The sequence below is a fragment of the Zonotrichia albicollis genome, chromosome 10 (genome assembly GCF_047830755.1).
Source record: "Zonotrichia albicollis isolate bZonAlb1 chromosome 10, bZonAlb1.hap1, whole genome shotgun sequence".
NCBI lineage: Eukaryota > Metazoa > Chordata > Aves > Passeriformes > Passerellidae > Zonotrichia > Zonotrichia albicollis.
In genome coordinates, this window is record NC_133828.1 from 25,523,170 (window position 1) to 25,539,976 (window position 16,807).

The 16,807-nt window shown below is 44.8% G+C and overlaps 2 protein-coding genes across 6 annotated transcripts in view; one reads left to right on the forward strand and one right to left on the reverse strand.

The window, feature by feature from the left end:
• CHN1 (chimerin 1) overlaps positions 1 to 16,807 on the forward strand; it is a 91,948-nt gene that overhangs the window by 60,630 nt on the left and 14,511 nt on the right. For all 5 annotated transcript variants that reach the window (XM_005484081.3, XM_074548451.1, XM_074548450.1 and 2 more), the window contains 2 exons: positions 3,130 to 3,207; positions 15,856 to 15,940. In XM_005484081.3, coding sequence (XP_005484138.1) covers positions 3,130 to 3,207; positions 15,856 to 15,940 — 163 coding nt within the window. The remainder of the gene's footprint in view (positions 1 to 3,129; positions 3,208 to 15,855; positions 15,941 to 16,807) is intronic.
• Positions 2,244 to 3,131, reverse strand: LOC141730457 (uncharacterized). Its single transcript, XM_074548456.1, has 2 exons — positions 2,409 to 3,131; positions 2,244 to 2,318 (listed from the first exon to the last, which is right to left on the reverse strand). Exons 1-2 carry the CDS (start codon positions 3,060 to 3,062, stop codon positions 2,259 to 2,261), a joined length of 714 nt encoding a protein of 237 aa, XP_074404557.1. The 5' UTR covers positions 3,063 to 3,131; the 3' UTR covers positions 2,244 to 2,258.

The window sequence follows — 16,807 nt, forward strand, 5'->3', positions numbered from 1 at the left end:
AGGTGTGCACAACAGAAATTTCATTCTTCAGTTTGATTTTCAAAATGAGGGATTTGGTGTGTGTAAAGGGAAGCACTGCTTTGCAAAGCCAAACACCCAAAGTTAGGCAATGGCAGAAGAATGAGCACACCCGTTATAAAATTGTGTCATCTACAAGCAGTTGTATACATTTTAATTTTTCTGTTGCTGGCTTAATGGCTTCAACTTTGTTTCAATCTCTGTTTCTGGTGTACACTACTGTAGAGCAAATAGCCTAGGCAAATGGCTGAGAGGGTAGGTGGTGAGGCCAGGACTCCTTTATTTGTAAACAGCAGAAAATGCTGTGCATTGAACAATGGGAAGCTGATTTATGTCAAACCAATAAGCAGTCTCTGTTAGAGTACCGTAACACAAAGCAGTGTTAAAATTAAAATTCATAATCGTATAACTACTTTCCAGATTATAACACATTTTCATAATTACAACCACGAGATAGGACCTTTCCCTGTTGGGTAGTTTTGCTTACCTTTTTATTGGCATTCTTAGATTTAATTTTCCAGGATCCAGAGATCTGTTTCTACTAGCGTGACTCTAAAGAGCCATTGGAAATAACTCAGTTCTTCAGAATTAGGAAAAGGGAAGCTGACGATTAAGGAGTAAGTATGTCAAAAACCAGATATGTGCACTACAGTGATTGAAAGGGAAATTCAGCCTGCTTTACCGTGCTTCTTAAGTGGAATTACACAAAATAATGAGTTGATTCTGATAGTAAATTTATTGTTGAAAATCACTGCATTGTTTATTTTCAACAAATTCCATTTTAAAAGAATTTATTTCCGATATGAAGCTTTGGTGAGGCATTTTTTCCCCTTAAAAATAAGAGAAATTTTGGGTTGCAGAGAAGAGCGTAATGAAATGTTTTTACAAATCATGACTTACTTCCTGAGCCTGTTGTCACTCAAAGTTGTTTGGAGAGGATGACTCCTCTGGGGCAGGTGTAGGTCCACCTTATTCCATGAGGACTTACATCTGATGCAGTTCTTGGGAATTAAACCATGAAGTGACTTTAGCGGAAGGGAAAGGAAAGGAGGCTGCTCCCCTGAGTCCATGCTATTTTCACACTTTGTGTAGATAAAGTGTCAGGTTTTTATCATCTCTTATTCGTCATCTCAGTTTTCTTGATCTTCTGTTGCCATGGAGTGTTAATGTACTTGCAAAGATGGACAGAAAAATGCCAGAGGAGCATTCGCCTGCATTAAAAAGGAGTGATTAAAAGCAAGACAAGATTGAAGTAGTCATTGGAAAAGTATTTCTAGATAGGATGGATCAAGCAGCCTCCTGCATTGAAACCAGGAACTGAGTCAGACCCCTCTATGAGCCAGTAGCACCTGACAGCATTCTCCTGTATGATCAGGAGATCAGTGTTTCAATTCTTAGCTGTCTTGCAGATTAGTGTTTAGTGCAGCACCAGCCTTGATCCTTAATCTCTGCACCATGACCCTCTGCTGAAACCCAGCAGACTTTTAAAACCTGTCAGGAAGGTTATGGGTGGCCATACAAGGGAACAGAAGAGGGGCTCCCAGTGAGCACTAATCTCAGCTGTATTGGCAGGGCTGAGCTAAACTGGAACACTGTGATCCAGCTGCAAAGCACATACCAATTCCACCCAGAAGCTTGTGACAAACTGTGCTTGTCGTCGGTTTCTGACTCAGGAGAGATAAAAATACCTCGGCTGCAGCAGGGAGAGCGGTAGCAGTGCGGCAGGCTGTGCAGGGGGAGGGAGGGAGGGCTGCGCGCCGCTCTCTGCACAGGCAGGGAGGGAAAGGTCCCTGGCGCCCTGCATCTCCTCCAGCCCCACGCTGCAAAGCTTGGCTGTGCTCAGATCAAGGGTCCGTTCTTGCTGTCTCTGGCAGAGACTGTTCACAAACGCTTGGAGAGCGCCAGGGGCAGAGTGGCCATGGCGGTGAGCCCTCCCGGCGGGCAGCGCTCAGCTGCAGGGAGCCCGGCTGCCCCGGTGGGCAGCTCCGGTGGGAATGGCATCTGCCCGTTCCTTCGGGAGCCCCTTGGCTCTGGCTCCGTGGCAGCTGAGGTCAAGGCTTCAGTGGTTGTGTGGAATAGTTTGTGTGAGGGCTGGCTAGAAACAGACTGCCCTGTGGATGTTTCATCGTCAGTTGCATCCGTCCGAAGTTCAGGTTTCAGTGCAGTGGGAGACTGTGGCCATTCACCTTCTGTTAGGATCTGTAAATTTCTAAAGAGAGGCGACACCAGCAGTGCGGGGTTCAGGTCTTTGCTGGATGGAGCACTGCAGTGAACTTGGGGTGACATTTGTGTTCACATCCCTACAAGATATGAGATTGGTGAGCATGTTTTCACATGAAAAGTACTGAAAAACCTAATTTTAAGGGAAGAGTGGTGTCCATCAGCATTACCCGCTCCGGGCTGTACCCCTGGTGCACAGGCCACGTCAGACGGGAGGGTCGGGGAGAGCCGCTTCCCGCCGCGTCCCCGGGGCTGTTGCGAGCTGCCCTGCCTCCCGCGGCACCCCAGCTAGCGGTGCGCGGCTCACACCGCGGGTGCCGCTCCCGGGGCCCCGGGCCGTGCCGGGAGGAGCCGGGCGGGGCCGCTCCGCCCGCCCGGCCGGGGCTCCATTGGCTGCGGCCGCCCCGGGGCGGGGCCGCTCCGCTCCGCGCGGGGCCGCGCCGGGCAGCGGGCGGGCGCAGGGCGCGAGGCGTGCGCGTCCCCGCGCCCCCCGAGCCGGCCGCCGCCGATGGAGGCAGCGGGCGCGGGCTGCGCGTCCCCGCCGCCGGCTGCCGCCCGCCCCCGGCCCGCAGGCCGCCCGCCCGCAGCGCCCGGCCCCGCGCCCCGCCGAGCCCCAGCCCCGCATGGCCGCGCCGCCCGCCCCAGCAGCCTAGGCTGCGGCATGGTCCGCGCCGCCCCGGCAGCCCGAGAGTGACCGAGCCGCCTCCGGGCAGCATGCCGGCCAGGGAGCCCTGGGCAGCGCACCGAGCCCGCGGCAGCGCCGGGCACCGCGCCGGGCACGAGGGCCGGCAGCAGCGCGATCTGCTGCTCGCAGCCCTGGGCATGAAACTGGGCGCTCGTAAGGCGTCCGTGACAATCTGGCAACCTCTTAAACTCTTTGCTTATTCGCAGTTGACGTCGCTTGTCCGAAGAGCAACTCTGAAGGAAAATGAACACGTTCCAAAATACGAGAAGGTTCATAATTTCAAGGTAAGACGTTTTCCTGTTTAGTTTGTTTTACGGGCAAAGGGACTTTAGCTCGTGTGTTAAAAGGGGTCTGGTATCGCAAGGAAATTATAGGTATGCACACTGACTTTCTAGGAACTTAAAAGCTGCAAGTGAAGCTCATTGCCAGTTACATCAGTGAGACACGTTTAGAACATCGAGCAGAGGAACCGGGATTTTGTTGTTGGCTGCTTGTGTGCCCACATTTGTTTCAATGATATTTGCCATATCTAGTTACCTCTTTTATTTAGAACTGGTTTATACTGAGAGAGATGCTAAAGGTGAGAAAAACAGCAAAGTTTTCTTTCAACTCGAATGCAGTCCAGTTTTACTTTCAATGCAAAAAACCTCTCAGATCTATAGTTAGATGATTAAAGTGATCTTATCTGAGTTTGTCGATTGTAAATTGCTTTGGAGGTAAGAAGTGTGTTCTGCTGCATCTGGATTGAGCAGATGGTCTGCATTTCCCTTAGTTTCTGGCTTTTCTCCTGTGTCAATGAATTGAGTGTTGAAACTAACGAGGCTTATGCCATGAAGCTGTTGGACGTGCTGGCATCAGCAACTACGTTGTGTTTTAATAAAATTTACTTAGTCTTCTATGTAGCTTCTGGTTACTGTTCTAGTTGCCTTAAATAACCAATGTTCTTTGGTAAGAGCAATACGTGTCAGTTCAACATATTTGTGTTTTGTGTCTGTCTGTAATAGGTGTCCAGTAAGGACTTAGTAATGTAACCTTTTGCTGGTCAAATACACTTGATGATAGGCAGTCTTAATTTTAAGACTGCGTAAAGTGATGTTTTACTGGATTCCTGTAGATGTACTGGATTGTACTGTAGATGACAGTACAAATTTCATATATATAATTTGAAGGCCAAATGTTGTCTTTAATGTAAAAAAAAAACAAAAAACCAAAACCAAACCTAAAAACCTGCTTTTATTTCTTTTAAGAGAAAAGCAGATTGTTAATGTAATACAGGCATCTGATGATATAAGCATCCATTAAATGTCTCCTGTTTTCAGTTTTGATTTCCATCATGCATATATGTCGGAATGTGGGAATGTCCACATGCATGCACGTATATTAATCTACCTATCCTCCATCTGATCTTATTTAAACTGCCTTCTGGCTTTTGAGTGCAGATTATCACCAAAAATGGAAACTTTATGTGATCAGGATGTTTTGTTTCATTTGAGTACTTCCATTAAGCACAAATTTGAAAACTGTGTACAGACTGGTATGTAAGAAGTGTTTAATGTGAATGCTTGGCATAACATATTTGTGCAGGCTGACAGTTCAATACAGAGCATTTTTTCACAGGCTCCTGAGGTGTCCTAAATATCTGCAACGTCTTGCAATTTTCATTCGTTCCTTAGAGTTTGAAGATAATTCTTGTAGATGCTAGCAGATCTTGATTTTCCATGTACTGCAGTGTATGTAGGATAATAAGTATTTAATTTTGCACATCTGTGTTTCCTAGTTGCTTTTCTTTAACAGCCTGAAACATATCTGTTTTGAAAATAATCTGATAACCCGATTTTCATTCATTCAGGTTTGTTTATTTCGTTTTCTTTCATAAACTGTTTATGGAAAGTTTCAGAGCTGTGAGTTTTCCAGTATTTTCCAAAACCAGACTGTATGTCTGCTCCAAGGTCATAGCCATGTCACAAACTTCCCACATGGATTGTTTTCTTTATAATAGTTGTACTGTAATTCCTTTATACATACTGTTGCCAGAAAAATATACCTTGAGAAGTAAGTCTGTTCTCAAGTCAGTGGAATGGAGTTGCCTTTCACAGATAATTTTTGCTATAAAAGACTAGAAGAGAATAAGCCCTCTACAGGGTGTGCTGCAACCAACCTTCCTATGGAAGGAAAGCTGCTGGCAGTCATGAATTCTAAATGTGTCTACTTTCCCATCAGAATAAGAAGCAAAAACATAAGCTCTTAGCAAGTACTGTGTTATGGCTCTAAAATGAATGGCCATCCTTAGCTTGTGTGCTTCTCTCCTTTATAATTTCTTTGCATCTGTCAGGTTTTTTCCTTGCATGTATAGATGTCACCATTTAAAATGTCTGCATGAGTCTCCTAGGTTGCCTGCCAAGCTGCAAATCTGCCACCCATGTGGAGAGGAAGGAAATGTCAGGCCCAGAGTCTTCAACCTAGACTTTTGAAACAAACCAAGAAAAAACAACTGAGAAATTAAATAAATTTATCCAGTTCAGCTAATCAGCAGTGACTGCTGTCCCCAGAGGCTCCACAGCAAACAGGAGTGTGTCTGCTGCTTTGTAGCTCTGCAGCTGATTTGCTTTTTGTGCTGCAGGCACAAGGCACCAGACAGGGACCCCTGACCCTCTCCCAGCAGCTCTTTGATCAGTCACACCACTGCTCACAGAAATGAAGGGGTCTCAGAAATGCTTTTACACTGGAAACGCTGTGGCACCCTAGCAGAGAGGGGAGAAATGGAGACCACACATGCACAGCAAGCTGTGGTGTTTTCCTGGGGAAGGGAAGGTGACAGCTGCAGCACTCCAGAGGCAGCCTGGGGTTAGCAAACACCCCAGAGAGCTCACCACGGGCTGAGGGACCTCAGTTCTCCCTGCAGCTCCTGCCCCTGTGGGTGGGTATCTGGGGACTCAGGGCAGTTTGAGCACTCAGACCCTGCACAGAGCTCAGGTAGAGGAATACAGTGCAGTGAATCCTCATTGCAGGAGTGCAGTGCCTAGGGGAGGGGTGAGCATGAAAGCTGCTTTTAAATCATCAAGAGGTCCCCTGAATAAATCCATTAACCTATGTTTTGCTTCAAGGGTTGTTTGAAAGAAGAATGTAAAGACAGTTTTACTAGGAGTGCTGACATGGCAGGGTTTTTGAGAGGATTTAATCTTACTTAAATCTCCTGGAATGTGAGTTGTCTCCTGCCTGAAGGGAACAGGCTGGGTAGCCAGGGTGACAGGGAGCTCTGCAAGCAGAGCAGGTCGGTAATGATCTCCAGCTCTGTAATATTCTCCTGGCTGGGAAAGGCTGGTCTCTCATGAGCACATCTCAAATGCAAATACAGAGTGCCTGAATTCTCTTAAATTAATCTCCGTAAGTAAAGAAAGGGATGATTATTTATAAATGTCAGTTCTGACTAAGTTTTAAATGCATGTCCTGCAGGATGAAAGCTAGATGTGAAAAATATTCTCCTTTTAAGCATATTTTTGCATTTTCCAATTTATATAAAAAATTAATATTTCTGTGTTCTTCTCTATAAATCTAAAAGACCCATTTTCTAATAATTCAAATATGTCAGATTAAAGAGGCTTACATTGATAGGGCATTTTATTTAGCTCTAATTGAATAATGGAATTTGACATGAGTGTGACTTGATTGGGTCTATCTTTTTTGCATATTTGGACTACTTTTGATTTCCTTGTGTTTACTGTGCTTTTATGAAATCCAGCACACTGAGTGAGATCTCTTGCACAATGAATCATTAGACCAAATGAGGACAGTCACTTTACCATCTTCAAAATTTCAGCCCCACCTTTTCTCACAGAAAGGCTTTAAAAGCTTTTTTTTTTTTTCAATTCACTAACCATTATGGGCAATAAATCTCCCCACAGACTGTGCTACAAATGTATCAATATGGACAGGGGTGTGTGTGTGTGATGGATATCAAGCTTATTCTTCCACCCAGTGTAGATGAACAAGAGCATCTTCTATTTGGGAGCTCTGGGAGACCTGTGCTCTTGGAAGTGCTGACAAGGAGCATAGCTGAAGCCAGTGGGGTTATTTTCTTACAAAAAGAACTTAATCAAAGGGGAAAGTTCTGTAACAGAAGACTTTACAAAGTTCTGTGACTTCATAGAAGCAAACAGAATAGATTCATACCTAATCATTCCCATAAATTTATTCTACCCCTGGATCCTACCAATAAGAATGCTTTTTACTGTCCCTTACAATTCTCATAGTTGCTTATATTGTCCCCAAAAGGCAATAACTGTGTCAGCTTGTAAGTTAAAATAAAATTTCTTACCCAGCTGATATTTAATCTGTTGAACTGGTTTAAGGATCGGAAGCAGCTGGGCACTTCTGGGCAGGCAGATGAAGGAGGTTAAGGCAATAAAGGAACTGCAGATCTGAAGGGAATAGGGGCGAGGTGCCATGTGGATGGAAAATGAGAGGAGGACCAGGGGAAGCTCTGGCTTGGAAGGTGTGAAGTGGACTCTAGCCCAAAAGACTTAGCCAGGTAATCCAAGCTGGGTTTAGGGTTTTTCTGCATCTTCTCTCTCTGGGGAGGCAGTTTATTAGGGTAATGAACACACAGGATTCCCCTCGCTCAGTCCTCTGCACTTTCCCACTCTTCCTCTCCTCATCTCTCCATTTCTGCTTTTGGTGATGAAAAGGTGCATCTAATGAGGTACCTTCTGCCCTGGGTCCACCCTCTCTGACATGGAATATCTTCTGCATCTCCTCACCACCTGGTGCTGTGCTTTGAGCACTGACCTCACTCCTCTGCCTGCTGTTTGTGTTTGCATGGGGCTGGGGAAAGAGATGAAACTGTGCTTGAAAAATGTTCTTGATAAGGCGCGCAGTGGTGGAAAAGGAGCTGGGACTTACGGGATGATGGCTTAAAAGGAAGGTGAAAATCTGAGATTAACAGCAAGAAATCTCCTGGGTTGTGAAATTTGTTACTCAGTGCAATAAGCTCCTCATCACTTGGCAAATTTAAAATAAGCCTGGACAAAACACCTTTAAGGTCTTCACTCGCCTTCAGCATTGTGACTCATAGGCCCTGGGGAAGTTTTAGCTCCCTTGGCTGGTTACAGGTATTCCTTCAGACATCTCTGGCTCCTGGTGCCTTGAGGCAGCAGAGCAGCCTGCAGGTGTTTCCTTGCTGCCCCTAGTGCAAGGCACAAGCCACTCTTCTGCCTCGGTTAGTCCATGGTGCTTCACTGGAGCAAGAAGGTGTCAGTGCCGGCCAGGGCTGGGCTGAGAGCTGTGCTTCCATGCACCATTTTCCCCAGGATAGTGCCTTGTTTCTCTCTTGCCTTTCACAAACCACATCTATCTCCAGAAGATTTATTTTTTGCTATCTCTCTGTGCAGTGCTGGGTACTCTCGTGCTGCCTCTTAGTCACTGTCTTACTAGTGCTGAGGGCACAGTAAAAAATAACAATTGCAAGACTGCTTGCTTAATCAGTCAAGATTAACAACATAATTCCCTTTCAAGCCAACAGTTCTTCCAGAGAGATGTTTCTCCATGGGTGCTCAAGTGAGTCAGCCAAGGTGCTGATGAGCCTTGTTAGCTGGGATTCCTCACCGCCTCCTTGACTGAAGCAATGTCCTGGCTTTCTCTTAGAGGATGACCCACTTGAAAGGCCAAATGGGGAACTCCAGGCCAGAGACAGCATGGTTTTCCAGAAGTAACTGGAAGTAGAATGTAACCTTAAATATGCACAAGGAGCGAAGGCTCAGGTGAGGACCAGTCCCTGGAAAGACTTTGCTGGTATAGACAGACTCAAGCATCACTTCAGTGATGGGACTGCTGATATTAACAAGAGTTACTCCGCCAATGAAACTTGTATCACATCTTGGAAACAAATAACCCACCTGGCCCTGGCCCAGGTTTTACTGGTGTAGTTGCATCTGCGCTGGGTGCTTTGCTAGTGTAAGAAGTCACAGCAAATCACTTCCATGCCACATCTTATTCTAGAGAGCTTCCCAGTAGAGCCATGCCTAAACACTGGGAAACTGGGAGATGGAAAATGCAGAAGTGCTTCAAAAAGGCCAGAAACTATAACAAACTCTTACTATATTAAGCAGAGCCATTTTTCTGTGACTTCTGACATGAACTCATTTCTATTTCTGATGTTCTGAAAACTGGGGCAGATGCTGATTTGGGGTAAATTGATCTAGTTCCACTGAAAAGAAGATGCTGGATTTTTTATTAGGAACAGAACTGGCACTGGACATATTTTTGAAATATCTTTAATTGAGCCACTGCACTAATAAGTGAATATTCAGAGAGAGCTGGGTGCCTCTAGCATAATCCCTGGGGAGAGCCAGTGTGTGTTCCCACAGATAAGAACACCTCAGGAAATTTAATGTTTCTATAGACTCCTAGGACTTGAGGAGGAAAAATGGTTCAAAGGCAGGGAAAATACCTGGAGAACATAACTGGAAAAAAAACTTCTACAAAACTTCTGTGAAGACCTCATCTGCTCTATATTGTTCCTTCTGAAACTCATAAGACTGTTCAGTCCAGAAAAGCTTTTAGGCATTGATGGATTTTAGCCTCCTAAAGTATTTATTTAATGTTCCTTGCACTTTTTTTCCCCAAAGCAGTTTCCAAATAGCACAATGTTATTTAAACCTTTCTGGTTTTCTAGTGCTAGTCTCTGAATTCAGGCTTTGCCACTGATAAAAAATAAGAGAGAAAGAAAGCCTTTCTTCTAAATACTTAATTTATTTGGGCTGTAATTCCTTCCCACCACACCAGCAGTTTTTTTAGTCTGCACGTGTGGATCCTGTGAGTTTGGCTGGTGCACAGCCCAAAGCCAGACCAGTTCATTTCTCTGGTAAGGCTGGGAAGTGCTCCTCTCAGGAGGACTGGGACTTTGTCTCTAGAAGCTTCTAGTGCATGTTATGCTCTCTCATCAACAGCTTTTCCTCCATATTAGCCTTAGAATCCTGACAAAAGCATTCATTTAGGAATCTCTCAGGGGTTTATATTCTATTTATACATAAGGTACGTATGTAATTCTAAGGATTATTTTCAATTTTCACCTCTAGTTTCAGAATTTTTTGTATGGAGGCATGTATCGAGTAAGTTTGACCTCAAATAAAATACAAAATGTTCCCATTTCCAGATATCAATTCAAAGAAAGTCAGCTTTTCATCCTGAAAGAAAGGTGGCCACTTTCACTCAATTTACAAGCAGAAAAGCCAACAACCTGCAATTCTCATTTTTCACTTCGGCTCTTGTACAGCACAAGCTAACCTCAATTTGCAGTTGTTCCCTCTCTGCTGACACAGGCAGTGCAAAGCAGAGAGCAAACAAGGTCTGACAGCGCTTCTGGCTCCAAGTGGGTGAGGATGCAGAGGGAGATGTCCTGCCCCACATTCCCCGTGCCCCCAGCAGCGAGGGCCAGGCTATTTATGCCGCACACTCTGGGCGAGGCAGGCAGCTCTGACAGGAGCTCTGACAGCTCTCTCCTCCCCAGAGCTGCTGCACTGAGGCACTGGGGAGCTCCCAGGCTGCCTCCCCACGGCTGACACCCCAGCTGGGCTGAGCAGGGTCAGCTCTAGGTATGGAGAGGGTGTGTTCTCTGCTCTCGGTTACATTCAGTTCTGTTACACCTTCAGGTGAAAGCAATTATCTTGCAGATCCTGCTCTGCCATGTGGGTTGTCATGGCAGTCTTCTTGCTTCTCAGATTACTTTTCAGCAGCAATATTTTCCTCCCAGGAGAATTACCATGTGCTGGAATACTTGAAGTGCTTTGAAACCCTTGTTTTAGAGGCACTATCAAATCATCATAATAGATACAAGGACAAATGGAAGCATTGCCCAGACTGATGGTTGAGTTTCTCACTCACATCTCTTCTTTATCCTTCACGTCCAGGCAATCTCTGGACCAGGGATGGATGAAAATGCCTATTGGATGCCAGCATGGGTGTGCTCAGTGCCTGATAAAATCAGCTGTGACAGGGAAAACAGATGTTAATAATACAGGCTGAGTTCATCGTTCTAATTGGGATCTACAATGTCTCCCACGTTCAGTTTAAAGCTTGGTAAAGCCCCAGTAGGCAGAATTCAGCTGATGGAATTGCAAATCAGTTAGGACCACTGAGCTGACAGTCACCATCAGCAGTGTCTCATCATCCTTGGGAATTTGTTTGAAGGACAGTATAGCCAGCAGACCTGAACCTTTGGAGTACCATGTGGTGCTAATGCTGGGCTGTGACACGTGTTCAGTCCCTGGTGCGCTCTGAGCCCTGACAAGGCTTCTGCCTGAAGTGTAAAGCTCTGGTAGCCCAGGAGTACAGATCAGCAGTATTTTTCCCATCCTTTTCCAAGGTAATGTATCCCATCCCACAGCAGATGGTAATGCCTGGATTTTCCAGACCCTATCACTCTGAGCAGCAGTTTGGTGTGGAGGGCTGTGGAAGGGGTGCTCTGTAGGGAGCAGGGTCTGATGGAACAAGTGTTCAGTGGGGCCGTGGCAGCAGCCCTCAACAAAGGAGGCTTTTTTTGTCCAGACTGTCCCAAACATTTCTGTTATATGTGCCCAGTGTTGGTTTTCTATAACTATAGCTTTTCAAGTCCAGCCCTATTTTCTTCCTGTCAGTGGCTTTGCTAGAGCTCTGTTGATCCACCATCTTCCCTCATATCACATTTGCACAGCTCTTCACTGATACTCTCTCATTCTCTTCCTCCCTGCCTTGCTGTGATAAAATGTAAGTCTCCCAGTTAAGAATAAACATTATCTGCTGCCTTATTCCTGATCTTCATGTAGCAATCAAGGGTGGCTGAATAACTGCCTTGGAAAAACCAAAAGCATAAAAAATAAGTGGAGTAACAAGATGCACGGGTAACTAACTTCACCAGTGACCTTTATAGAGCTGAGAAATAATGGGGGGAGATCTGCTTGAGGAGTTCACAGCTTGTGGTAGAATCTGCTGTCAGAGTCACTGCCTGATTTTTTATTTGGTTCTCCTAAAATTTTATCCTTTAAAAAAAAACTTTAAATACAAAACAAAGTAACATTTTTTAATACTCAGAGTTGTTAATCACAAGAATTGAGCTATTTTTCCTTGTGTTAAGAAAATACTTTTTAAGGCTGAGCAAAAAGCTTCTGCTACATAGTTCACAGTAGTAACATGTTTATTATGCCTTGTTGATAGTGCAGGAGAGTTCTAAATAGAAATGCCTAGGGTATAAACCTAACATGAGGCTCTCTTCTTACCTCAGACTTGCAGGACAGCTTAGTAATAGTATTTTATATAGCTTCTGAAGCAGATATTTGTCTTTAAAATTATCTAGACTTTTGTTTTAAATTAACTTGTAAAATTCCAAGAGAAGAAAATCAAGATTAAAACCAGTTTAATTTGCTCTCCCACTCAGTCATTTCCCAGATTCTTTTACAAAATTATTCCCATTTGGAAAGAGAGAAAAGGAGATTTTTGGGTGGGAGTGAGAATGGAAGGATTGGGAGATGTAAAGGCACAGTTGGCAATCCTGTTCTCTCACATTTTATAAGACAGTAAAATCTGCATATTGCAGATGCTCTTTTTTACAAGGGGAAAGCAACCCCTTGTAATTTAAGTCAGGATCTCTGGGACTCTGCTGGGTGTGTTTTTAACAATTTTTCTGGAAATCATCTTTTAGTTTTGAAAACAGACAAGTTGCTTGGCTAGTTTTTAGAACTGGGAATTAAATATAAAATCAGAATGCTGTGTTAAACAGTGTCATGTGATAAATGCAGTATTGTTTGCAGGTGCTGGCTCTTGAACTAGCAAAGGGATGCTAAGGTGTTTCTTTTTAGTTGCCAGACCCCACCCATTCTCTAACTAGTATTGGAGGCTGTTCTGACCTACCTCAGAAGACCAATTTTTCACTATTTCCTGGCATCACTGACTGTGTCTGATTTAATTCCCAGGGAGGGTGTGTATTCAGAGCAGGGCAGGGTTAGGTGTCCAATTCCACTGCACAGAAGTGGGAATATTGATGCTCTGGGAAAAGAAAGCTCTGCTCAGAAATCCCTCAGAAGCAGAGGCTTCAGAGCTGGTCTTGTAGGGCTGTTTACACCAGGGCTGGAAGGACATGGTGACCTTTGGGCCTCCTGTTTAATATTGCCAGAGAACCTCCCATCTCATAAGGATGAAGCAAGGCAGAGCATCATGGGACACAGAAAAACCTACCCTCACCTTTTAATCTGCTTTGAGTTTGCAATCAGAATAATGGATAAGAAATAGTAATTTGGATGGGGCAGCACAGAGCAGAGCAGCCTCTGGGTAAATCCAGCTGATGATATGGAAAGGCATTTCAGTATTTGCATGAAGCCTGGCTGCATGGGATGAGACAGAAGTGCTTAAGCTGCTGAGGCAGTGGTTCTGAAGGGCAAAGTCAGTCCAACCAGCACAAGCAGTTTGTCGGTAGGGAAGAGGAGAGTCCACCTTGTCCTTGTCATTTTTAAGTTGATGATGAGTCATGTAAACTCTTGTGAGGAGCAGGCTGAAAGCCAGGGTGATACCAGGGGAGCTGGCTGTGGTACATTCTAGGTGAATCATAGTTACTTAATGTAAGAGAAACTGAGCTCATTAGAAAAGTTCATAATATTTAAAATGGAAGGAAAAGGTTGGAATGGCAGATTTGGGATGTGATAGACCCTGCAGAAGAGTTTCTAAGGAGAATCAGGAGGAGATGGAAACATGCAGGCAGTGGTGGGGAGCAAGATGCCAAGAAGGAAGAATGGTCATTGCTAAAACAGCCAGTTAGAGACAGGACATCTGAGGTTTAGTGAGTATCAACACTGGGGGTGGCTGTGGAAAAGCCAAGCTGGGACTCCAGCACCTAAGGACAGCATTGGAAATGCTTCAGCAAATAGAACATTCAGTGATCTGATGTTTGATGAATCGAAATCAGCAACCACAGAGGCACAAGGTAGGATAATATAATTCTTTTTATTTAGAAAGAACTAATAATGTATCCGTCAGCATTTTAAGGAACAAAACAAAATTCCCCTCCTTTGTGCAACCAGAGATACTGAAAACAAAACAACTTAAAAAACTGAAAAATATTGTGAAAAGAAATTCTTTGTTGTCCACACTTGTGAAATGTCAATTTTGCTTCAATTTTCTTCAATGGGATTTTTAAGAAGTATTTTAAAGAAGTATGTTTCAGGGGGAATTTGACCCAAAAAAAAAAAAAAAGGGAGACCCAAATTATGCCTTCTTTTTTTCTCTGAAAAAGTTCTGTTAGTCCTGCAGGCATGAAAGCACAATGCTTTGCTTCAGGATATTAGAATGTTCTTATTCTGGGAAGAGAACACTGCCAAAAACGTGGATAAAAACCACCAGTCTGCGGAAGAAAGTCAAAATGATGTGGGTAGTGCAGGTGGGTAACCAAGTGAATGGTGTGAAAAATCTCTTTGTGGTGAGAGGAAAAAAGAAAATGGAGAGTACAGCTGCTGACAGTCTTGTCATCGTTTGCTTTGTGGAAGCCAGCCAGAGCTGCAGGGAGAAGAGGCCTGGTGGAGCACATGTCCCCTTCCAGAGGCAGGTGGGTGGGTGGGGACAGGCAGGGCAGGGCACCTGGGCTTGCTTGGAGCAGGCAGTCAGGAGTCACCTGGCACAGATGTGCTTGTGAATTACTCGGTGAATTCAGCAGGAGCTTTCCAGAGTGTCTCAGCAATGTCTGCTGCTCTGAGGGTGCCCAGGACGCTGCAGACCTTCCTGTGACTGAATTGCAGGGTGCTGCTCTGCAGTGTCATTGTGAGGGTGTCAGCTGGATCCAGCTGCCCCTTACATCCATGGCATGGGGGACACTTGCCACCTCAGTCAGGCCACTTTGCCTTTCTTTCAGTGTTCGTAGCCAGAGCTGTGTGCAGATGTCAGGAACAAACATTTTCCCCAGCTCCTTCTCCCTCCTGCTCCACACTGATCCCACCAGGCACTGCACACACGTGAGGTTACTGCCTGTTCCCACACCCACTCAGCAGCTCTGCGGAGCTGAGTGACTCCAGCCTAAAGCAGTTTTGCTGTATTTCACTGCAAATTTCATTTCTTTATGATCATCAGCTACTAATTTTATTTTCAGCCTGTCTATTCTAAATAGCAGCTCAAAGCCTTTTACACTGGCTAAGGAAGTAATGATTTTCTCTGTAAAGAATCCTGTGGTTTCCTACAGCAGAAGCTTTATCAGAATGAAATCAGAAGCAGTTAATGGTGGCTGCAGGATTTGTAACAAGCATGTGAGTCAGGAATGAAAGCAAGCCTAGGGGTTTTTTTTCTTCTTTAGCTTTGAATTTTTTCCTGGTTCAGTGGATTATTCTTTTTCATTTTGGGTTTTCAATATGTAGCATTAGTCTGAAGAAAATTAATTTCCTGTTGGAGGTGTTCTAAACTGGAAAGTCTCTAGGCAAATGTACAGTATTTCTGTGTGGCACTGGTATTTTTGCCTGGCAGGACTCTTTCCATGTGAGGTGGAATCTTGCAGCCCTCTACCCATTTCACACAGTGCCTTATGAAGAGGAGGCCACAGCAGAAAGCGTTTGAGATTGAAAAGTGAACTCTTGCACAGTTGCTGCAAAAGCTTTGCCTTGTGGCCAGACTCCTGCCAAACAGAGGGATGCCAAGAGCTGGGAGGAGGGCTATGCCTTGTCTTGGAGCAGACCCCACAGACCCAGTTCTGCTGCTTGGGATGGCTCAGAATGGAGGACTCTGGTTTTCCACAGGTCTGCAAGAGCCTTGGGTGTTAAATCTTTCTTCGTTCCTTTCTTCCTTTCCTGCAGTGATAAAGGGAACCTTCCAGAAACTGCGTGTGTTGCCTTCAAAGAAGAGGAGTTCTGCACTGTTTACATGCATTGATGCTGATGTCTGTGAAACGGTGGCTCATTTTCTGTAATTCTCTTTCTGCTGCTGTCTTCCAGGTGCACACGTTCAGGGGCCCGCACTGGTGTGAATACTGTGCCAACTTCATGTGGGGCCTCATTGCTCAGGGAGTAAAATGTGCAGGTAACAGTCACTCAGTGTTCTTTTCCTGAGTCATTCCTCCCCTTGTAACTCTGTAATGTGCAGCCGGGGCCAGGGTCAGTCTGCTCCCTGCTCAGTGGAAGGAGGAGATGTATCCACTCTGCTGCTGCTGTTTCAGGTGTCTGTTTATTGACTCACTGGGGCAATGCACAGCACCCCTCCAGCACTCGCAGGGAGGAGACAATCACTATCATTAAGAGATTTTTTCCCCCCCACCCTTTTAGAATGGAGGAGAAAATGGACAGATGCATAGTTACCTTTATTTCTTTGATACCATTCCATGTATTGGTAGGTGTGAGAAAGTCATTGGGGATCTTGATGTGCAAGGTGGACCCCAGCAAATTCCACATTGCTTCTGTGAAACAGACATTCAGGCTAATTGTATATATAAACCAGCTGAGTCCCAGCATGCCACAGAGTCTAAATCACATCTCCTACTTGCAGACTGAAAAGGGATGATGAATAAGGGATGCCTAGTGAAATGTTACATAAACACTCAGGTGCTGGTAGAAATGTATTACACGCATGGGTATCACTGCAGGCATTGCTGGATAAAGCCTCTCCAAAGGAAAACAGTTGGACAGTTTTATTGATAAGGTTCTTCTGAAAGGAAAGGAGACAGTCGGCTTTCTTTCAAAGGCAGAGAAAAGGATCAAAGTGATCCAAATAGTTTGCTGTATTTAAAAAGTATTTTATGACATTCTAGCAAAGCGTATTTATAAAAATGGTGCAAAGAGATGTTGATGTATGAAGACCTGCTTACGTTGCCCTGGAAACTGAATTTTCAAGCTAATTTAAGAAAATCTGCTCTGTCTAAAGCTTTCTGAAGTCTTGTCTCAAGCAAATAAG